Source organism: Carassius gibelio, chromosome A5 (assembly GCF_023724105.1).
Source record: "Carassius gibelio isolate Cgi1373 ecotype wild population from Czech Republic chromosome A5, carGib1.2-hapl.c, whole genome shotgun sequence".
Taxonomy (NCBI): domain Eukaryota; kingdom Metazoa; phylum Chordata; class Actinopteri; order Cypriniformes; family Cyprinidae; genus Carassius; species Carassius gibelio.
Window position 1 is genome coordinate 8,216,009 of NC_068375.1, and position 24,495 is coordinate 8,240,503.

At 40.7% G+C, this 24,495-nt stretch overlaps 1 protein-coding gene across 1 annotated transcript; it reads left to right on the forward strand.

Annotated features, from left to right (window-relative positions):
* The first annotated feature begins 589 nt into the window (after positions 1-589).
* On the forward strand, positions 590-17,414 carry rps6ka4 (ribosomal protein S6 kinase, polypeptide 4). Its single transcript, XM_052591578.1, has 17 exons — positions 590-1,222; positions 2,247-2,318; positions 2,402-2,469; positions 3,318-3,468; positions 6,826-6,941; positions 7,157-7,264; positions 7,412-7,492; positions 8,156-8,259; positions 8,334-8,484; positions 9,015-9,176; positions 9,666-9,925; positions 10,209-10,302; positions 10,454-10,624; positions 11,673-11,864; positions 13,530-13,689; positions 14,113-14,276; positions 14,760-17,414. Exons 1-17 carry the CDS (start codon positions 1,147-1,149, stop codon positions 14,970-14,972), a joined length of 2,343 nt encoding a protein of 780 aa, XP_052447538.1. The 5' UTR covers positions 590-1,146; the 3' UTR covers positions 14,973-17,414.
* Positions 17,415-24,495: the final 7,081 nt, after the last annotated feature.

A 24,495-nucleotide genomic window follows, 5' to 3' on the forward strand; every position in this document is an offset into this window, starting at 1 on the left:
AATATCATGACGTTTTTCTTGCCAAGACACTAGCAGCAGATCCTTGGAGTCCTGCTAGTTGTGAGAAGAGGTCTCCGGGGAAGGGATTTGATAACAGCTCAAAACAGAGCTTACACACAACCTAACAATTACACACATGCAGCTTGAGATCCAAACAGGGTGTGTGAGATATAAGCTGTCTTCACTGGGAGAGGCTGAGCTGGACTGAAACTACTTTATACTCTCTCCACCTACACAGAGACACAACCACACACACACACACACACACACACACACCCAACCACACTTCTGGCTCACTATCGGAAAGTCAGAATCGTTTTAGCGAATCGGTTCGTTCGAACAGTTCAATCTAATGGACCAATTAATGAAACGATTCATCGACTCGTTCGGACGGAGACACAACTCAAAAGTGCATTTATGTCATATTTTCTAATGAAATAAAGCCAAATACAGTAACTCGCTTTTTGTGTTTCCAACCTCACCTCACACATCTAAAACAAAACGATTGTGGTCAAAGTTCGCTTCGCGCGAATAGGTTCGCTCGAAAGAACCGATTCAAAGCGACGATTGCTTGCTTCACGATTCGAACAGCACTACTTCGGCTTCCGTAGCCGAAAGGATCCTTACTACACTTTCTTCCAGGCGTTTGTCGTTCAATTCATTTCCTTTCCCAAACAGACGCATATTTTAAGGCGAGTCGGGCGTTACTCCAGCCGGAAGGAAGGAGCAGAGGAGTAAACCCGTCCAGTTATCACACCTCACAGTCGGCGTTTAGAGAGGTTTGAGCGAGATCTGTGATGGATGAGGGTTAGCACGGACGCTATCAGGAACAGCTCGTTATCGAGCGAACATCGCAGTGTTTGGACGGTGTTCTCGGTGAAACCGCGCTAACGGGATCCGCTCGGATCGGACGAAGTTGGAAATACGGAAATAACAGTCATTCATGGCCCGCATTATCATCAGTTAACCTGAATTACCGTCACCGCGCCTCGTCGCCCTTCAGACAGATATTAAAGTATGCGGCTGTCAGAAGTGAAGAGTGATTAGAGTTCCCTCGAAGAGATTGTGAGCTGAGAGTACAACACAAACATGTCATAACGTGCAGAGTCTGACTTTACAACCGAAACCTGCGAGTGACCGAAGCTCATGATGTCCGGCGACAGCAGCGGAGAGGACTCGGACCGAGAACCGGACAACACCGTCACACACCGGATCACCAGCGGTAACACACACACACACACACACACACACACACACACACACACACACTCACTCACGAGATACTGATTCCTCATTACATGAGTCAGTAACGTTATCCGTTACATCAAAAAAAAAAAAAAAAAAATCTATATTTTATGTTTACCTGCATGTCACGAGACCCTTAACCAACCGTCAACAAGCTAATGTGAGACTTGATAACTAAAAAAAATATTTTAAATGACGGAGAATCAATGAATATTAAATATTCACAACATTGCTATTGTGATAATAATATGTAATCAATGAAAAATTACTCAAGTCTGATTATTATACAAGTATTTTAAAATATAATTTACTGTAATTATAATCACTTCATTTTTGGATTTAGATTACGTAACTCAGATCACGTGATCAGTTTCTGCCCTGCTCGGTGTACTTTGATATAAACCATGGCTTTTCAGATATACCGTGATATTTACGTGCAACTGTTCCAAATAACGCAAAAAAAAAAACATTTCCCAATGTTATGATTTGTTTCTCAAATCTGGCTCTGGTTATTTAAACAGATTTGTGGTACAGTGGTGCGATCAAATATCTTGGTGTGATGTAATTGCAATATTACTTAATATTCCGAAGAACACCCATAACAGCATTGCAATAATGTGGAACTTTCTGATGTTTTTTATTTTGGACAAACTTCACAACTTTATTGGATGGCATCATACTTTTATTTTAATTATCAGTGTCCTTCATATTATTTTGTTCCATTTCAAAGCGTTTTATTAAATAAAATAATCAATGGTTTCTAATATCTCCGATATTTGATGATTGACGTTTGTTGCCTGATTTCATTCTAGATCTGTTTTATTTAAATTAAAAAATTTGAAAGCAGGAAAAAAGTATTGCAATTTGTTACTTGTTGCATTTTCAGTCATAGGTTATCTTCTGATTTAATGTTAATATCAGACAGTCTTCCATCTGGTATGGTTGAGTGTATCTGACCCAGTATTGTGCTGATGTGTGTGTGTGTGTGTGTGTGTTCTCAGCAAACCTCACCGGATACACAGAGAAAGTGGGCATGGAGAACTTCGAGCTTCTGAAGGTGCTGGGCACCGGAGGTGAGAGCGTGACTCGTGTGCTCCTGTAATGAAGAGAAGGGTTACTCCAGCCGTCTCTCTAAACATCTCTGCTCTCTTCACAGCGTACGGGAAAGTGTTCCTGGTCCGGAAGATCAGCGGCCATGATAAAGGCAAACTCTATGCCATGAAGGTTTGTGCTGTTTTTATTAGGGCTGTGCGATATGGACAAAAAAAACCTATCACGATTTTTTGATCAATTTTGTGATTTCGGTTTTAATCATGGTTTTGACACACACAAGCAAACTTTACAGTCATAAATGCATCCAGTATACACTTTAAACATATTTCCAAAAGAAAACCAATGAGAGCTTTATAAAAAAGTTGTAACATAGTGTTTCCATCCTGCCTAATGTTGTCTAATGAAACAATGTTTATATTAAAGGCCGTGAAACAAGTATAGTGGATGTGACCATGTAGGCTTTATGTTTAATAAAATCACATTATATTCTAACACCGTAACGTTACACTCTAAAATAATGCTTTTAAAGTAGAAGTCAAATTAACTAAACTAAAAAATGAATAGAAATAAAAACAGAAGCACAGAGTAAATGCATTATATTTAATATTTTGATTAACCCATTACAGTAGTCACTTTACAGTTACTGTTATCATAGAAGTATATTTTACATTTAAAAATGTCATAAATCTAGTTTAAAACTAACACTTATTGTCCAACAACAAATATAAAAAAAAATGTATATTTTAGTCCGATTTAATTTGCTCCTGTTCTATTGTGCTCCGTCTGTTTGGTGGGTTATATATATATATCAAATGCTAGATTACAAATTAAGAACTGAGGATTTTTATTTTTTACATTTTTGCCACTGTGCTCTGAATTCTTTGAATGGAAATTACAATATCTACTTTTGGACTGATACAGTCTTAACAAAGTGACAAGTACAGTTTTATTCAAGTGTTTTTTTCTTCCTCTGAATGAAATCTTATGATGGAAGTACGTTATGATCATTGCTTCTGTAGGTTTTGAAGAAAGCAGCCATCGTTCAGAAGGCGAAGACGGCTGAGCACACTCGAACAGAGCGCCAGGTGTTGGAACACATCCGCCAGTCTCCCTTCCTGGTCACCCTTCACTACGCCTTTCAGACGCAAACCAAACTGCATCTCATACTCGGTGAGCACCGGATACACACTTCATCCTGATTCACTTCTGCATGCTGCTTTACGAATGCTATCTATAATATAGCTGTGTTTACAGTAGGTCCTGGTGCTTTCAGCTCTCCAGCATCTTTAGTACTTTGGTGTAAACAAGATGAAGTTTCCGTCCAAATATTTTTAATGTGCAGTTTGGGGTATCACATAAAAATATGCTGAATAAATACAGCCAGGTGTGCATACATCCTACAGTTTCACATAAAATCTTATGCACTCAGCTAAATAAAAAAAATGTATTAGATAAGAAAACGTGCATAAACTGCGATGAAAACTCATTTAACATTTGTGGTGTTTCATGTGCCACAGTGGCTTCTTCTACTGCAGCCACTCACCATTTATTTGTGATGTTTGCTGCAGGTTTATCAGGAAGTGACAGTTTTGTTCTCTTCGTCTTATGTTTTATGTGATATTCCAACTTTGAGCGCTAGTAAAATTCACAGCTTTGGATGGAAGCATAGCTACTGTAGGATGTAAATGACTTCTAAATGCTAGCTTTAAAGTGCCCCATTATGCCATTTTAAAGGCGAATCCCAAACGATTAGTTCGAATCAGTAATGAGATTCCGTTTCTCTAAACCCCTCCTTTCTGTGAGCCTGCTCTGCTCTGATTGGTCAGATGGCTGGGTCTGTTGTGATTGGTCTACCGCGTACATTGCCCGTCAGAAACTATGCACCTGTTGCTATAGTTCCATATTTGAACACTCAGAAAAAAAAAAGAAAAAAAAATATGAACATCAATTATTGATCATACTTACAGGTTGTGGTTGAGTGGAGTCAGCTGATTTAATTAAACTGAGTACTGAGCTCATCTTTCTAGTGCAAGCATTTGTGAATACCCAAAATTAGAGAAGCGGTTTTCAGTAAATTGACAGGAACACAAAAAAAAGATTGGGGTTGTTCAGTTAAATTCATCTAACCACTGATTCTTAGCATCGTTCTGACGTGAAAAAAAAAAGAATAATAAAATGTTTTACTTGAACACCATAGTACACAGGATCTTCTTAACATGAACAAGTTGCAGTTTTTAACGGCTGGTCGAGTTTTTTGTGTCCATTCAGTATAGGACATTATGCAACTGTGTAACCTGTGTTGTGTAGTCCTCACAAAAGTGGGGTTCAAATTACTGACAACTCGTTTAGGCTATTCAGAGTTGATTCTTACTGTTGGGAGAAAATATTTTGTTTATCATCCACTTCCGGCTTTCGCCCACACTACACACTGCATGAAAGGCAATATTCCAAATTGGCATTATAGGGGCACTTAAATAATTTGAAACACAAAAAATAACTAACTGAAATAAACTAAAACCAAATTATGGCTAAATTTGGCTTGTTGAAGACCACTCTCGCTTCTGGATCAGAGGTTTAATAGAAAGAGATAGGCCAAGAGACAATACAGTAGTCCAGTTTGGAGAGAACAAGAGCTTGGACAAGGAGTTGTGCGGCTTGCTCTGACAGGAAGGGCCTAATGTTGTATAATGCAAATATACAGGACTGTGCCGTTGTAGCATTATGGTCTGTAAAGCTTAACTGTTCACCGATCACAACTCCTAGGTTCCTGGCTGTGCTGGAAGCAGTTATGGGTGAGAAACCCAGCTGTATAGAGAAGTTGTGATGAAGTGCTGAGTTTGCTGAGAACACGAGCAGTTCTGTCCTAGCAAAGTTGAGTTGAAGGTGATGGTCCTTCATCCAGCCTGAGATGTCATTTAGACTTGCTGCAAAGCAAGGAGCTACCGTTGGATCATCTGATAGGAATGTGAAGTAGAGTGTCATCAGCGTAGCAGTGATAAGAAAAGCCATGCTTCTGAATGACAGATCCTAAAGACGTCATGTAGATGGAGAAGAGAAGTGGTCCAAGTACTGACCCTTGAGGAACCCCAGTAGCAAGAAGTTGTGACTTAGAAACATCACCCCTCCAAGACACACTGAAGGACCTATCTGAGAGGTGGGACTTAACCCCCAGGAGTGCAGTTCCAGAGATGCCCATCTTCCTGAGGGTGGACAGGAGAATCTGGTGATTAACAGTGTCAAAAGCAGCAGACAGGTCCAGTAAGATGAGTACCGAGGATTTTGAAGCTGCTCTTGCTAGTCGCAGGGCTTCAGTAACCGAGAGCAGAGCAGTCTCAGTTGCGTGGCAGAGAAGAGAGAAGGTGGTTTTGAATAGTGTCCAAAAGTCAGAGTTGCTGTTAATTTTGTTTCAATTTAATTAAGTTCAAAGTGAATGTATATGTTCCATTCAAAGTGCACTGAAGTGCTCGAGACGTGAATTTAAGTTGTATTTATTTACCGAGGTATATGATGTCATGCTTGTCCATGTGTAAAGACGTTTCGCAGCGCAAATCCATGAATGAATGTTCTGAAGTGAAGTAAACTTCAACAGGTTACCCTGCTCGGGGAGTAGAGAGCAATGTACACTGTGTAGGGAGCATGTCAATGGGAACACAGTTCATGCACAGAGCTCACTTCTGACGAGCTGATTATCTGAATTAGGTGTGTTAACAGAGAGACATGCAAAATATGCAGACCCGGTGGGGCTAGGACTGTAATTGAGAACCGCTGCCATAGAGGATAGACGAGAGGGAGAGAGTGAGCACAGTTATGCCAAAAGATGACCTGTGAAGGAGTTTGTGTTGGGTCTGTAGTCAGTCTGAGGTTCAAATGATGAGGAAGTGGTCTGAGGTGTGCAATGGCGTAACTAAAGTGTTATCAGTGGAGCCGTAGCGTATGTAGATAAGGTCTACTTGGTTTCCTGATCTGTGAGCAGCCGTAGTAGACACTAGCTTGAGATCAAATGAGTGGTGAAGTCAGCAGCCTGGGGATGTTCTAGGTGGATGTTGAAGTCACCGAGTAGCACCAGAGGAGTACCGTCCTCAGGACAGTTTGATATATATATATATATATATATATATATATATATATATATATATATATAAAATAGAGAGAGAGAGAGAGAATCAAATATATATATATATATAAAGTCACTGGTCTTTACACTCATTGGTCCCAAACTGAAAAGCCACATGATGCGCACGAGAACAAATACGACTTAACTTACAACGGTCAACACAGTAAGCAAAACAATGTTTCCTACCAATGACAGCCGCGCTAAAATCTAATGAGAAAATCTAACTGATAATATAATTATGTAACTGTGTGAAATATAGTTTATTTTAGTTTTCAGCACATTTATCTATGCTGTGTAAAACGATGTACCCCATCGGTCACACCGCCCACCCCTTGTGGTTTAGCAGCAGCTATTTGTCTTTTAGTAAATTGGTGTTTTTTGGAAAACGTTGAGGGTGTGTTTGTTTTGGGAAGACTATGTGAGCGGAGGAGAGATGTTTACACACCTGTACCAGAGAGACCATTTCTCCGAGGATGAGGTCAGGATCTACGTGGGAGAAATCATTCTGGCCCTGGAGCACCTGCACAAGGTACGCACATCCGTTCTCAACCAGTTACTACTATCAATACTAGTTTACCATCAAACTTTTATAATCCCCTTCTAATTAAATTCAGGTTAGTGTTAAATAAATTGGAAATCAATTGCAGTAGCTATTAAAAAAGAGATTGATGAGATTTATGGTTTAAATGAAGGAATAAATCTGATCAGTGTTTTGTAAGTGCTGTATCTGGTCTTGTGTTTCAGCTTGGCATCGTGTACCGGGACATTAAGCTGGAGAACATCTTACTGGACAGTGATGGTCATGTGGTGCTGACAGACTTTGGGCTGAGTAAGGAGTTTCTGGAAGAGGAGGTAATAAAAATATCAATAAAAGATACTTAATTGAGCAATGGTCTAATCCTGTCTGTGAAACTGGTCCAGTAACTGTAGATTGGCTTGTTTCATTGCATCCACGTGGTGTTGTACTCTAGTGTTCAGCTGTGTGTTGTCCATGTGTAGAAAGAGAGGACGTACTCATTCTGTGGCACTATCGAGTACATGGCTCCGGAGATCATCCGAGGGAAAGCTGGCCATGGCATGGTGAGAGCACACAAATCTCACAGAGGCTTTTCAGAATAAAGCATTTCATATAAGAACGTTCAGTTCATGTCATTGAGAGTACGGCTGCGACTAACGAATATTTTCATAATCGATTAGTTGGCCGATTATTTCTCGATTAATCGGATTAAAACGCTTTTTCAATTTTCTTTTTTACTGACAACACGCACTATTCCACATCGTGCCCAATGCTGTCCTTCAACTGAATGCTATGAAAACAAACAGTTTGATTCATATATCTTTCATTTTGTTATTCTCTGCTGTAGTTAGACGTGACTTTTTATTGATTATTGAGTACTTGGGTAAATAAAATATATAATAAACCTTTGAGCATTATTTGCTGACTAGATTCTCAGTACTGTAATTTGCAGTTGACTTAAGTATATGTTGTGTATGAATTATATTTCGGTTCCATGCACATTAAGCTGTGATGGAAAAATATTTAAATCTATAATGATGTACTGTACCTTTTGTTCCACAGTAATGAGATTTAGTTTTTCTTTATTGCATTGCATCGATGAAGACTTTTTATTGCATTTCATTAATGAGAGTTTGTGGTCAGGGCTTTCTGTAAAACGATGAGCTGTGCCAGCTCTGTTGTGTAGATGTGCATGATGAGATGTTTCTCCTGAACGCTGTGTGTAGGCGGTGGACTGGTGGAGTTTGGGGATTCTGATGTTTGAGCTGCTGACAGGAGCGTCTCCGTTCACTCTGGAGGGAGAGAGGAATTCACAGAGCGAGGTGTCCAAGTGAGTGTGAGGATGTTCTCCAGTGTTTAACCGCTGCTGTGTGCAGAACTCAGTCAGCTCTGTGTGTCTGACAGACGTATCCTGCGCTGCGAGCCTCCGTTCCCCTCCATCATCGGACCCTTGGCTCAGGATCTGCTCAGAAAGCTGCTGGTGAAAGACCCTCACAAGAGGCTGGGCTCTGGCCCCCGAGGAGCCGAGGAGATCAAGTCTCATGCTTTCTTCAAGGTGCTCTCCTCATCCTGTCCTCGCTCTTTTTGCCTTTCAGATGTTCCTATTCCTCAGGTTTTAGCTCTTTTAACGGTTTTGGCCAAAACAGTTTAGGAAATCAATCGATGCACTACATTAATCTCTTTTCTTTGTTGTTTTTTCCTGTCAAAATAACAGAGTTAGTTTAGAATTATTCAGCTTTTAAGAACACGCAGAAGATATGGTTTCTCTGGTAGGGGGCGGAGCTAATGTGCGAGCTGCAATCTCATTGGCTGGTGCTCATCTGTTACATCCCTGTTTTGACAGTTTGAGCAAACGCTGACAATCTGAAATCTACTCTGTAGATTTCAACTATTTCAGTTCACATAATACATTGATTAGTTTAGTATTCATTCTGAGCAGCTCATCTGTTGTTTAAAAGCCAGACAAACTTCTATATTTAAAATGTTTGATGTGAAATGTATCAGAACACTTGATGTGTAGTTATTTCTTCGGTGAGCGTCCTGGTTGTCTCTGGGCTGACTGTAGACTGTCACACATCTCTCCAGGGTTTAAACTGGTCTGACCTGGCAGAGAAGAAGCTCCCGAGTCCGTTCAGACCTGAGCTGCGGAACGAGCTGGATGTGGGCAACTTTGCAGAGGAGTTTACAGGAATGGATCCGGTCTATTCCCCTGCCAGCACTCCGCCCAGTACAGACCGTCTGTTTCAGGTGCTCACACACACACACACACACACACACACACAAACACACATGCAGAGACACACCTGTGTTCCTTTCATGGAGACAAACACATGCAGACAATACATGACAACATTTCCAGCCACAGCCCTCCATTATTAATATAAACAGAGTGCCACTACACACACACACAGACACACACACACACTCTTTTACACATTCCTGTTAAAGAGTGCCGCTTAAACTAACCTCATCTGTCCAGAACAGAGCAGTCTAACCAGCTGAACACCAGTCGAACCCGTCTGAGACCAGCTAGACCAGCTCAGAGAAAGAATTCACACAACAATGAAAATGATGTGCTTAATTACATGTCATTACAAATCTGCATAAATCCTTTTCTTCTTCTTCTCCATGGATTGTTGGTGTTTGTTCTGAGAATAGAGTATTTTTCAGAGCAGCTGGGGTTGTAGATTTCCCTGCGGTCAGAATAAACCTCCGTCTTGTCTTGTCACTCTTCAGGGCTACTCTTTTGTGGCTCCGTCTATCTTGTTCAATAAGAACGTGGTGATGGCGGACGTTCTGGACGCTCATGTGAATGTTGACCGGCCCGGTTCTGCTACAGTCCAGCGCAGCGCTATGCTGAAGGAGTCCCAGTTCTTCCTGCACTATGAGCTGTGCCTGCAGGGGGCTCCACTGGGCGAGGGCAGCTTCTCCATCTGCAGGAAGTGCAGACACAGACGGAGCGGCCAGGAGTACGCCGTCAAGATCATCAGCAGACGGTACAGCCTTCACATCACACCTGTGTCCTTTCTTGATATATAAAGTAAACACTAGAGTAAAACAAATGTATCAAAATAATCATAATTGTATCTTCTCTGTATGATTTAAAAAATGGGTTAGTGAATCATTCACTCAGACACTGATTCATTGGGCGTTGTGTCGCTCTGAGTCGAGCAAGTGTTGAACGTGTGCACACCTGAAGACAGTGTCCGCTCACACATCTCTAAACTAACCCTTGTGACGGTCGTCGATGCCCTTCTCACAGTCTCTGTGCTGTTGTAGGATGGAGGCCATGACTCAGAAAGAGATCGCAGCACTACGCCTGTGTGAGTCTCACCCCAACATCGTCACGCTCCACGAGGTCTACACCGATCAGGTACCACACCTAGCTGTGAAAGTGAAGACATCACACACAAAAGAGTGCTTTATTGAAGAATCATGTGCATGTATGCATGCACACCTGCTCTCACACCATTCTCTTTCATGGCTTTTAACGCACCCGTCCCTGTGTGTTGTTTCTCTGGCAGTATCACACGTATCTGGTCATGGAGCTGTTGCATGGTGGAGAGCTGCTGGAGCGAATCCGGAAGAAGAAGGTGTTTGCAGAATGGGAGGCCAGTCAGCTGATGAAGAGCCTGGTGTCTGCGGTCAGCTTCATGCATGAGGCCGGAGTCGTACACCGAGACCTCAAACCTGAGGTACAGACACACATACTGAGGAACTGGAAGTACAGCTGTGTTCTAGACGCTCTGAACCTAGCAGGGTGCTAGAACCAGCTCCAGAGAGCTAGCATTACATCCGTGTGAGATCTAGTTCAGTCGTGAGGGAGAGATGGAGCAAGTCAGCTTGAGCAGAGAGCCACAGGAATTATATGTCAATGTTCTTATGATGTTTTAATTTTTAACTTTGCCTTAATGCATACACGACCGGTCAGAAGCCTGGGGTCAGTGAGACTGTGATGTTTTTAAAGAAGTCTGTAAAAACTGTGGTACGTTTTTACTCCTGTAAAAAACATAAAAAATCCCTCTGATCCCAACCGGTCGTGTAGATATTCAATACCATTTTCAGTGAGATATTAAAGACATAAAATATGAACTGTATCTATCAAAGTTAATTTGCTGATTACTAGGGCTGTGAAATATAGTTAAGCTCAATTTTGACAATATTTGATATGTATATAAATGATTTTCAATTGTTCTTGAAAAAGGTGAAACGGTGACCTTCAGTTTTCTGTGTCCAGAGGTTGGTTTATTTGTTGACAACAGTAGTATGTAGATGTGTTGATGTTTGAAGAGCAAGCAGATGAATGAAGGCAAGGGTGGACATCCTGGTGTTTGAGTGCATCAGTATTAAACAGAACGTGCAGCCGTAGTGTGGTTTGAATCAGTTAAATCCGTATGATGCTGACATCTGTAGCAGCGCTAACTGTCCGTCCGGTGTGTGATCATCACTCATAGTGTGCTTGATTTCACTCGGTGATATTACAGCGCTCGCTCAGTGCTCCGCTCTCTCTGGAGGAACTGTAATGTGCCGTCCACATGCAGGTAAAAGGACTGTAGCGAGAGGCTGTCGACATGAATCTTCATCAGTGGGATCTTTCAGCCCAACAGCATCCAGTACGACTCGCACTTTCACGTTGTAATACGTTGCGATGCATCGTGGCAGAATGTCCGAGCTCTGTGGTTGATTGTGTCAGTGCTGAGCCGTGTGTCACGTGTTGTCTCTGTGTTTCACTTCCTCCGGCAGAACGTGCTGTTTGCGGATGAGTCGGATGACTCTGTGTTGAAGGTGATTGATCTGGGGTTTGCGCGGTTGTTTCCGAGCGGCAGTGCCCCCCTGCAGACCCCCTGCTTCACCCTGCAGTACGCCGCGCCCGAGCTCTTCCACAGCAAGGGATACGACCAGGCCTGTGACCTCTGGAGCCTCGGGGTCATCCTGGTGGGTGGAGAGAGTGTGTGTGTGTGTACGTGTGCTTGACCAGATTCATGTATTATTGTGGATGTTTTGGTCTGGACTGCCAGATGTATTGTTTTATTCAAGGGAGAGCTCATTGTTTAAAGGTTTATACCTTAAACTGAATAAATAGAAAATGAACATAACTCTACGTTGGTAAATTCCAGAAGTAAACTTTACTTGTTCCATCCCAAAAAAAACTGGTTACTTAAATCATTGGGTTGTTGCTGGAGATACACTATTACACAAAGATAATCGATAAAATCACATGATCGATCTGTCTGTCTGTGTGTGTGTCTGTCTCTGTGTGTCTGTGTGTGTGTGTGTGTGTGTCTGTGTGTCTGTCTGTCTGTGTGTGTGTGTGTGTGTGTCTGTCTGTCTGTGTCTGTCTGTGTGTGTGTGTGTGTGTGTGTGTGTGTGTGTGTGTGTGTGTGTGTCTGTGTGTGTCTGTGTCTGTCTGTGTGTGTGTGTGTGTGTGTCTGTCTGTGTGTGTGTGTGTGTGTGTGTGTCTGTCTGTCTGTGTGTGTGTGTGTGTGTGTGTGTGTGTGTCTGTCTGTGTGTGTGTGTGTGTGTGTGTCTGTCTGTGTGTGTGTGTGTGTGTGTGTGTGTCTGTCTGTGTCTGTCTGTCTGTCTGTTTGTGTCTGTCTGTGTGTGTGTGTGTGTGTGTGTCTGTCTGTGTGTGTGTGTGTGTGTGTCTGTCTGTCTGTGTGTGTGTGTGTGTGTGTGTGTGTGTCTGTCTGTGTCTGTCTGTGTGTGTGTGTGTGTGTGTGTGTGTCTGTCTGTGTGTGTGTGTGTGTGTGTGTCTGTCTGTCTGTGTGTGTGTGTGTGTGTGTGTGTGTGTGTCTGTCTGTGTGTGTGTGTGTGTGTGTGTGTGTGTGTGTGTGTGTGTCTGTGTGTGTGTGTGTGTGTGTGTGTCTGTGTGTGTGTGTGTGTGTGTGTCTGTCTGTGTCTGTCTGTCTGTCTGTTTGTGTCTGTCTGTGTGTGTGTGTGTGTGTGTGTGTCTGTGTGTGTGTGTGTGTGTGTGTCTGTCTGTGTCTGTCTGTCTGTCTGTTTGTGTCTGTCTGTGTGTGTGTGTGTGTGTGTGTGTGTGTGTGTGTGTGTGTGTGTCTGTCTGTGTGTGTGTGTGTGTGTGTGTGTGTGTGTGTGTGTCTGTCTGTCTGTGTGTGTGTGTGTGTCTGTCTGTGTGTGTGTGTGTGTGTGTGTGTCTGTGTGTGTGTGTGTGTGTGTGTCTGTCTGTGCCTGTTTGTGTCTGTCTGTGTGTGTGTGTGTGTCTGTCTGTGTGTGTGTGTGTGTGTGTGTGTGTGTGTGTGTCTGTCTGTCTGTGTGTGTGTGTGTGTCTGTCTGTGTGTGTGTGTGTGTGTGTGTGTGTGTGTGTCTGTGTGTGTGTGTGTGTGTGTGTCTGTCTGTGCCTGTTTGTGTCTGTCTGTGTGTGTGTGTGTGTCTGTCTGTCTGTTTTTCTGTGTGTGTGTGTGTATGTCTGTGTCTGTCTGTCTGTTTTTCTGTGTGTGTGTGTGTATGTCTGTGTCTGTCTGTCTGTGTTTGTTTTATTGTGTTTTGTTGTGTTTTGTTCTGTCTGTTTTTGTTTTATAATGTTTGTTCAGAGAGCGTGATGTCATGTGCTGATATAGTTCTTGTTCTTGTTGTTGTTAGTACACCATGCTCTCTGGCCAAGTTCCCTTCCAGAGTGAGAAGAAGGGAATGACGTCATCGTACGCAGCTGACATCATGCACAAGATCAAAGAGGGAGATTTCTCATTGGACGGGGAAGCCTGGAGGGGCGTGTCTGAAGAGGCCAAAGATTTAGTGAGAGGTATGTTTTTTTTTGTTGTTTTTTTCGTCCCAGTGCTCCAAAATCAATAGGCAGTTCCTATGATTGGATATTATCCTTACATACACACAAAATCCTGTGCTTAAATGTGTTGTTTAATTCAGATTTAAGATTAGAGTCCAACTGAGGATTTGATCAGAAAAGCTTTTGTTATAAGATCTTCCAGCTTATCAAATCTTCTGTGAAATACATCGTAATAGTTTTATACCGCTCCGAAGCGCCTGATGAGTGATTCCTGACCCGTGCGCTCTCACACACATTCAGTCCGATCTCAGCACGAGTGCTTGTTATAATATCTGATCATCTGGATGGAGATGGATGAGCGTCAGTGCTCTGGTGGAAGCAGAGAGGACACTGCTTTAGTGTCTGAAGGATGAGCTTCCATCTCTCTCTTGATCTTCACAGGTCTGTTAACCGTGGATCCTGAGCGCCGGCTGAAGCTCTCGGCTCTGAAGGAGAACGCCTGGCTCCAGGGTGGAGGTGTCATGTCCTCCACCCCTCTCTGCACCCCTGATGTCCTGGAGTCCACCGGCCCCACCGTCCGCACCTATGTCAACGCCACCTACAAGGTCCAGTCTCTGCATCGACACTATACTGAGCAATAATAAAAGCACAGAAATGAGTGATTACACACTGGCAGGACCAGATGGAGAAACAGACGTAATGATGGTAGATGAGGCCCTTCATCTACATCTGACTTGGAATAAAATATAAGACACATTGCTGATAAATGCCTCTCGCTCAGATATTCACATTAAATTATTTAATCAGTTCAGTCACGAAATTCAAAGCAAAACCTATTTGAACACATGAATTAATCAGAGTGTGTTCTTAAATGGATAGTTCACCCAAGAATGAAAATGTTCATCGTTTACTCACACTCCTGTAGTTAATTTTTTATGTCTACAGAACACATATGAAGGTATTTTTAATGAAATCGGAGAGATTTCAGTCCCTCCTTTGACAGTCCATTCATTCTAAACCTTGCCACTTGAAAAGGTTCATCAGAAGTGAGTCAGCTGATTCCTTATGAATGCTCTTTATTCACACAGGCGTTTAACCGAGGGAAGCGCGAGGGGTTCTTCCTCAAAAGTGTTGACAATGCGCCGCTGGCGAAACGCCGCAAGATGAAGATGACCAGCACTGGTGTGGAGACGAGACGCTCCTCCTCCTCTTCATCTTCCTCTTCCTCTTCCTCATCCGCTTCACATTCCCAGACGCAGAACTGCCCGTCCTTGAATCCCCACGAGGAGCCCAAACCCTGAGGTCTCCCAGTGCGGCGGCACCTTGTCATGTTAGACATTTGAATGAATGTAAAAATGTTTTTAGAGAGATCTTTTAACTGCAAGAGACGAGTGAAACATGAGAAACAGAGATCCGGGAGCGCTGAAATATTAGGGAAAGCCGTATGTGAGCGTGAGAGTGTGTTGTAATGATCCACGGAGCAAAGCTTCATGTCACTCCTTCAGAAGAGTTCTCCGTGTCTGCATGCTCACAGTAATCTGAATGTTTCTCTTGTTTTCAAAGTTGAAGTGAGTCACTGAATCTCCACACACTGACAAGCAATTCTCACCAAAGTCAAAACTCAGTGATATTATATTATAATGTTTATAGGACTATTACAGATTAAAAATGATTAATGAGCCAAATTCATTCAAATTGGCATTACTGCATTGAAAAAAACTCATGGAAAAAGTATGTCTACACAAATAGTAATCTTTTTTTTTATTTATTTTTTATTTTTTTACAAAAATAAGCAACAAATGTGTTCCTGGAGCACTAAACCAGTCTGAAGTCTCTGGGGTGTATTTGGAGAAATAGACAACAATACATTGTATGGGTCACAATTATACATTTCTCTTTTATGACAAAAATCATTAGGATATTAAGTAAAGATCATGTTCATGAAGATATTTAGTAAATGTCCTATCGTAAATATATCAAAGCTTAATGTTTGATTAGTAATATGCATTGCTAAGAACTTCATCTGAACAACTTTAAAGATGATTTTCTCAATATTTAGATTTTTTTGCTCCCTCAGATTCCAGATTTTCTAATATCGTCCTCCGAACAAACCACACATCATTGGAGAGATGATTTATTCAGCTTCAGATCACGTATAAATCTCAATTTTGAGAAATGTACTGGTTTTGTGCTCCAGGGTCACAGATTGTGTGTACTAATGTGGAGGAAATATGGGAGAAAAAAAAAAGTCAAACTATAAACTGCAAATCTTCATGCAGAGTAATTTCTCTCTCGGTGTGTTGTGGTGAACCGCAGGCAGAGGTTTGGTTCAGATTGACCTTTCCTCTGCTCGTCTGTGGAGATCTGTAGCTAGCGTGGCTGATTCCAGAGGTGTGTGTGCATGAGAAGCAGGCGTCACCATCAGTTCCTCCTGTTCTTAAGGGCTTCCCGATCACACGGCCCTCCCTGTTTGGTGTTTTATTAACCGTCTTCACGGACATCAGTCTTGCTGTGTTTTAGACTTGATGCAAGCGTTCAGACTGTGTTGAGCTGACGGTTTTATTAAGATGCAAACTGTAAAACACCTCCAGCAGGGTTATATAAACTCCACGGTGGAGAGTGAGCAGGGTTTTTATTGAAACAACACATTCATGGTTTGTCTATGCCAGAATGATCAGTTAATGGAGGATAGAGAGCGTTTGCACTCGTCTGGGTTTGTCTGCTTCTGTCAGCTCTTCATGGATGGAAACAGTGATGTGAACAGACTGGAACAAGGGCTTTACTCAGCGTCTGTAATCAAAGCGTCTTTCAGAAGGAGCTTCATCAGGCCCTGCCACAAACAGAGGTCTTTTAAAGGAATCGTTCACCCAAAAATTACACATTTCTACAAATGCATTCATCCTCGGGTCATCTGAGATGAAGGTGAGTTGTTCTTCATCAGGACTGATTCGTAGAGACTCGTGGAGAGGATTATTGTGATGTTTTTATCAGCTCTCATTCTGACGGCACCCATTCACTGCAGAGCATCCACTGATGAGACACTGATGCATTTCTCCAAACCTGATGAAGAAACACACTCCTCCTGATCTGGGATGAACTGAGGATGAGTAACGGATGCTGATTTTACACTAGTATTGGTAAATTTGAATCACATTTGTCAATGTGTTTTGGGCTTTAAAAACGTATTTATTTCTTCTTACCTGCTCTTTATATCTCTATTGAAGGTGTTGTATCTTTCTGCTGAATGTAGTTTAGTGTGTTCTTGTCTAGTTGGTCACCTGCTCTCTTTAGATCACGCTCTGCGCTGGGGTTTTGTTTTGTGGATCTTATACAGATGAATATTTTTGATTGTGTGATTTGAATTGGCGTCGAGTTTGTTCTGACTATATTATGTTGTGATTTGCATGTTTTTTTTATTCTTCTTTTTCCAATTTCTCGATAACTTAAATGTTCTGTCTCTTCCAAAAAAATTTAATAAATGTTTTGTAATTTTAAAAAAGAGAAAAGACTTCTAATGACACACACTGTTATGAGAATAAATGAGATGCATTGCTGTGCAGTAAGAACATCACTGAACCCAAAGTATTCTGTCTTTTCCCTCCTGAAGCCAGTAACGGTTTTATCATTTTTTATTATTATTATTATTATTTTTGCTGATGTTTTTGATGTTAATGTGGCTCAGATCCATTGAATTATCTCTGAGTGACTGTTGGCACAATGTGAAATAAATGAAAGTGAAATAACACGGTCTTGTAGAAAATATTCTAAATACAGTTTCAATTCATTTTTATACTCTGATTAACATGCTTTGACAGCAACAGCTTGATAATGTAAATGATGCATAAAATATTGATTATTTTTTTAATTAATAATATGTCCAGTGTTTGATCTCAGGTGTACAGGGTACTTGGTTTAGACTGATGCAGAGGGTTCACTCACACACACTGAATGGTTTAGTGTTTCTCACACACTGTAAAGATACTGGGACGCTCTTGTGATCTGAAGCTGATGGGAGGCTGGACGTGCTCCTGCTGCTGAACAGTGTTCTCTCATGAGGATCTCCTGCAGTAGCTGGAGGAACACAGCAGATGTCACTGAAGACACGGCGTCCCAGCCGCCCTGATGCCACTGTCAACACCCCATTAATCAAAGTGATGTGCAAGCGGATCATTTGCATTGGAAATTGTGATATATGGAGCATGACACAAATGGATATGAATGGAAGCGTAAATCAAAGAGATTCCATCAATTATATCTGGCTCGTTCTGGCTGTGACCCAAGCTCTGCTGAAACACACTCATTACGACACCGGCTCCTTCCAACAGGGCCGAACACTCTTCAGCCTGACCCTGGTAAGTTAAAGTGTCTCACACTTTTAGGTTTACTACTATCTGTCGGCTCTCGCTGCTGAATTATTGAGCTGTGACCCCAGCTGAGCTTGATTTCATGACATATCTTCAGATTTCTGCATCAATTTTTCATCTGGCCTTTCCAAAACAGTGTTTCATTATTAAAAGCCAAACATGAGTAGAGCACTATGGCCCGGAGTGAAAGTGCGTGATTGTTGCTTACTGTGACACCTCAGTGCTTTAACAGCTTCTCGTCCTCTCAGACGAAGCCCTGGAGGAGATACAGTACACGATAAACACTGGTGATGGTGCACTCCCTTACTGTGAGGTGAAGAACTGGAACAGGAACATGTCTAGATATTCTACAGTAAAACTGCTGCATGTACACTCTCTGGAAGTGGAAGCAATTATTAAATACTTGTTTGTTGACTTGACCGAAATGAGTTAGCAGGCTGGTCACAGGAAGTCCAGCTAATCAGTCATCTAAACTAGCTTTGACTAACTAGAAAAACCAGCTTTTCCTGCAGATGATATAAGCTCATACGAATGAGAGCTTGACAAAAAATAGTGCTTTTTTTTAGTGAATTCTTCTTCTTTCTTATTATAAACCTCCAACCCAAATTCAATGTTTAGAATTTTCTTCAAATATTTTTACTCTTTCTGTAGGGTGTTTTCTCTGTATTCTGTTTGTCTGTCTTTATTGTGTCTCTGACTTGGTAATATTTCCTCTTATTTCCAGCGCTTCATCACTCCGTCTGTGGCTATCCTACAGATTTACAGTAAAAACAAAAACAAAACTCCATCGTGAGGATGCTTTAAGATCCCTGAAGATTTCTAGTCCACAAAAGGTTCTTAGGGGAGCCCGAAATGTTTCTTCTGTGGCAAAAGCCCTCTTTTGAAACCTTTATTTGTTATGAGTGAACTATTTAAAGACTGGACTGTATTGTATGGCTCTTTTGGGACAGTAAGCAATCACACAGAACACCCTAACCCCAAATTACAACGAGTTACAACTTCAAACTGTTAGCAGACAGACAGTATCCAGTCGACGGTACATTAGTCTCCATCTTCCTCTCGCTCACTGACTGCACTCAGTAACATTTACACAAGATACTTTAATATTGCAATAGTCAACATCTGAGAGTGGGTCTGCTACAGTACACACACACACACACACACACACACACACACACACCGCTGCTGTCAATGCAACGCTATGCTGACAGTCATATGGTCATAAAATAATTTAAGTCTGAACAAAAGAGCCCTTCATTTATTTATTCTCCAGTTGGGCATTTGCTGCATAAATGCCGCTCGGGGACGGTTTCTGGTTTGATTTTCACATCCTCATATATCTTCAGACCTTTCAGATTGACTTTGAAAGTCTTTATGTGTGAAAGATTTCCCGCTCAAATTAGGATTGTTTTATCATTGTAACACATCTCAAAAGATAGAAACCACCCTTCATTAAACATAAGCAATATCATTCATGTCCAATAGTGTGATGATGTGTGATGAGTTTCATATTTAGACCCAAGCCTGTGTTCAATCCAATCCAATCCACTTTATTTATATAGCACGATTTAAACAAACGGCAAGGTTACCAAAGTGCTTTACACAAAAACACACAATATAAATAAAATAGCTTCAACAGTAACAGCGACCAAGAAGACCACGACAGCTCTTATGGTGAGTCAAAAGCCAGGGAATAAAAATGTGTTTTTAAACAAGATTTAAAAATGTGGCGGGTGGGCACAACTTTAATATGCAGTGGTAAATCATTCCACAATTTGGGAGCAACTGCTGAAAAAGAGCGGTTGCCTCTGGTCTTCAGCCTGGTCCTGGGCACATTCAGCCGCAGCTGATCACCAGACCTCAGTGACCTTGACGGGGTGTAAATATGCAGGAGCTCTGAGATGTACTGAGGTGTAACCCATTTAGGGACTTAAAAACAAACATTAAAATCTAAAAATGTATTCTAAAATATACAGGTAGCCAGTGGAGCGAGGCCAAAATAGGAGTAATGTGTTCTTGTTTCCGGGTTCCTGTTAACAGACGAGCAGCTGCATTTTGGACCAACTGTAGGCGTGAACGGGAAAGTTGGTTCATGCCAATGTAAAGTGCATTACAGTAGTCCAAACGGGTCGAAATAAAAGCATGAATCACTTGCTCAAAAATATTAAAAGATAAAACAGGTTTAATTTTGGATAAAAGCCTCAATTGATAAAAACAGGATCTAACCAACCTATTTATCTGCTTGTCATGTTTAAATTCACTATTCATTTTAATGCTTAAATTTGTCACTACTGGCTTTATATATTGCTGCAGGGACCCAATGTTTACTGGAGTGGAGTCACAATGCCAGCTAGGTCAAAACACAATGATCTCAGTTTTTTCATCAGTTAAATTAAAAAATTAAAAGACATCCAGGTTTTAATATCCTTGAGACATTCAAGTAACAGAGTCAGAGAACCGTTTGCATCTGGTAAATATATTTGCGAGTCATCCGCATAAAAATGGTAAGAAATACCATGTCTTTTAAAAATATTTCCAAGAGGGAGAAGGTACAAAGAAAACAGTAGTGGTCCAAGAACTGAACCTTGAGGGACTCCACAGAGAAGGGGGGCGATAGATGATGTAGAGTCACCAAGTTTTACAGAAAACGATTGGTAAGATAGATATGATCTGAACCACTGCAGGGCAGTATCTCGGATGCCTACACAGTGCTCTAGTTGAGAGATAAGAATAGCGTGATCAATCGTGTCGAAAGCAGCAGTAAGGTCTAAAAGCACAAGAATAACTGCGTTTCTACAGTCTGTAGTTAATAAAAGATCATTTTATTAATCAATCCCAAAAGCAACAGAGATTCTTGTAATAGCAACTATCTAATTATCTAAACCAGTTGTCCTGTGTAGGATCGCAGTCATACATAACATTATACTCAACAACCCTTACCAAAAAGTAGTATACATTTGTGTAGATGATGTATCAGACGCTCTTAAAAGTTAATGTGTTAAGTTCATGAATCATCCTGACCTGAGTTACGCTAACATCTCACGTCACAAGAAAATCACCAATCATTGAACATGTCAATCATACATAAATTGAAAGAAATATTAACATACAGTAATAATCATGAAATATTATGATTGGGACTCGAGAGGACTCGGGAATAAGTCCGATTCCTAATATGTTTGAGTCCGAGTCAATACAGAGTCAATATACACACGAGTCCATGACAAGACCAAGACCTTTAAAATACGGTCTCTAGACCGAGTTCAAGACTGAGTGTTAGCATCTGTTGTTTCTTCTTCACTTGTTTTTTTTTTTTGGAAATTCTGTATAGAATATGTGTACTAGCGCCATCTACTGTATAATAATGAAAACACGGATTCTAGGAGTATAGGTCTAATATATTTAAACTTTTTGTAAGTTTAAGTCAAGTATACTTAAATGTCATTTTAAGTATTTTTTGAGGAGTACATAAAAAGTAAACTTAAAGCATACTTTCCTATTTTTAGTTTAAAATAAGTATACTAATGCCACACTTGAAATAACTTTTTTTTCATAAGGGAAAAAACATGTATTCATTTTTTTCTGATTTATATTTTTAATATGGGTTTACAGGGCTAAATTATTTTGTTAACTGTTTGCAAGGCTGCCAAACAGTAGCCTAAAACAATGCCTGAATGATTATAATTCTACTATTTGGCGATTGATTAATAGATCATATTTTTATAAATTTTATTATTTTCTGACAGGTGACACCACATCAACTTAAACGTAAAAGCAACTTATTATTATTATTTTTTTTACAGTAAGGTTCATTTTGTTAATATGTAACTACATTTGTTAGCATGATATAACAATGAGAAATACTCCTCAAGCATTTATTCATCTTAGTTTATGGTGTTTTCAACATCAACACACATTATTAAAATCAAAAGTTGTTTATTAATATTATTTAATGGTCCCGAGCGAACATGAACTAATTATGAACAGTAGCATTTTCATTAACTAACCTTAAAGAAGATTAATAAATACTGTAACAAATGTGTTCATCGTTGGTTAATCTTAGTTATTATGTAACGGGGAGCCTGTTGAAAAGTGTTACCACTGCTTTCTGAATAATGATGAATCATGCACAGTAAGACCAGGAATCATTATTTATTCACCCTTGTGTCAGTCCAAATCCATCTGACTTTGCTTCTTCTGCTGCAAACAAAAGAAGATGTTTGGAAGAACGTCAGCCTATGCCTTTAAGAAAGTAAATACTGAAAGAGTCCATTTAGATCTGAAGGTGAAGTAGAGTGAGTGTTCAGATGAGCTCCGGCCTTCTGAGAGAACAGATGCTACAGCAACACACAGCTTCAGACACACACACACACACACACACACACACACACACACAGAGAGAGAAGGAAAACTAGGGAACTTAGCCTACTTTTATTTGATATCCCGACCCCACCTGGAGACACACACACACATGCACACACACACACACACACACACACACACACGCACACACACACACACACACACACACACACACACACACACACACACACACACACACACACACACACACTCACACTGATTCAGAGTTGGCTGATAAAAGCCATTTTCAGTCAGTGTGGTGTTTTAACCCCTCACCCGCCGCACTGTTCTTCAATCCCATTAACCTTTCTCCTCACTGGCTCCATCCCTCGTTCCTCTCACATCTCTGTCACTCGCCCGGCCCCTCATCCCCCTCATCCCTTCATTTCTGCTTCATTTCAGAGATCTGACCCTGTCAAGCGTGTTTGCTCGCCGCCGTCTCTACCATCGCTCAGTCCAATTATCACTCCTTCCAGTCTTTATGCCTTTCTCCTCTCCATTCAAATCCTGTGCCAGATACAAACTCAAATACTGCTTGAAGAGACAGTTCTCTCCAAATTAAAATGATCTCATTATTTACTGAACCTGTTAACAGTTTTCATCTCCGTAAGCTCTGTGTTGTCCCAAGCCTGTATCTGTAAAACACAAAATGAGTGAAGTTTGAAGAACTGAGTTTATTAAAGATGTTTACCCAGAAACAGCATTTTCTCAGAATACATGACACCTTTACCATCAGTGTGGAAAGAGGCCTTTTAGCCCAAAATGGTGCAGATAACACCAGATAACTCTGAATTATATTTAGAATAGATCCTTTGTGAAAAACAGTCATGATTTATTGTTTTGAATGTGCACTTGTAGTGTACTTCAAATCTTAAAAGTATATAATAAAAAAAGGCAGACAATGTAATAATAATTACTGAAAAAGCCACTGAAGTGTAAAGAGAGACACTTTCATGACGTTTCTTTACACACAGAAGATCACTTTAAGAAGTGAACCTTATAATAATGTAAGAAGTTTTACTTTGAAGTACATTTTAAATCACTGTTTAGTTTTGTCATGCTTTCAAGTGCACTTATTTTGATGTGCTGACTAAGATACTAAAGCATGAGAAGTACTTGAGTATAATTTTAACTGTAGTGTGTCATTCAATAATAAAAAAACTCGGTAACACTTTATTTTAAGGTGTCCTTGTTACACCTGTTACATGTACTTACTATTATAATAACAATTAATTATGTATAATTACATGCCAGTAACCCTAAACCCAACCCTAATCCTAACCCTAACCATATAGTAAGTATATGTAGTTAAATAATATTTCTCAGTACTTAAATGTATGATTACACTGTAACAACGACACCTTAAAATAAAGTGTAACCAAAAACTCTGTCATCATTACAAATGTGTAATTACAAATATATTTAAAGACATGACATACAAGTTATGTGATAGTAATGATAGTAAAGTATAGTATTCTATTATAAACCTGATTTCTTTCTCTGTTTTCCACTTGTGCGCCTTCCCTTTATTTGACCCACAGGGCAGTGTGCAGTTTATTAAAAAATGAAGGTAGTTTTGAATGAGCTGATAATACAGCAGCGGCCCCCCACAGACTCAGTGGGAAATAGATGGAGGTGGGCACATTTCTGACAAGGTTAAGGAGAGGACAATGGACAGGGGAGGAACGCGGGACAGTAGAGGAAGGACAGGAAGAAAGAGTTATTGCAGCTGTCTGTTAGGGAAACGTTAACATGGCCACCTTGACCTTCTTTTTTCTCGACAGTATACATTCAGCGCTGATTAGCAAATGGGGGTTGGTCATAAAATGACATGCTTTTATTAAAATGCAAGCATCACTATTGGTCAGCGATTAACTGACAGGCGCAGAGCTGTGGGCATTTACAGCTGGCCCGCTCAATCAAAAATAAAAAATTAAATAAAATACTCTGTAGTTAAACATGGATACTACTTTATGTGGTGTATTTTATCTATAACATGTTATGTTAAAACAGTAAAATTATAAGTAAGCCGGATAACTACTTAAAATTTAAGTGTGTTGGTGACGTGTTTTCATTGGTCAAATCAACGTACTGTAGC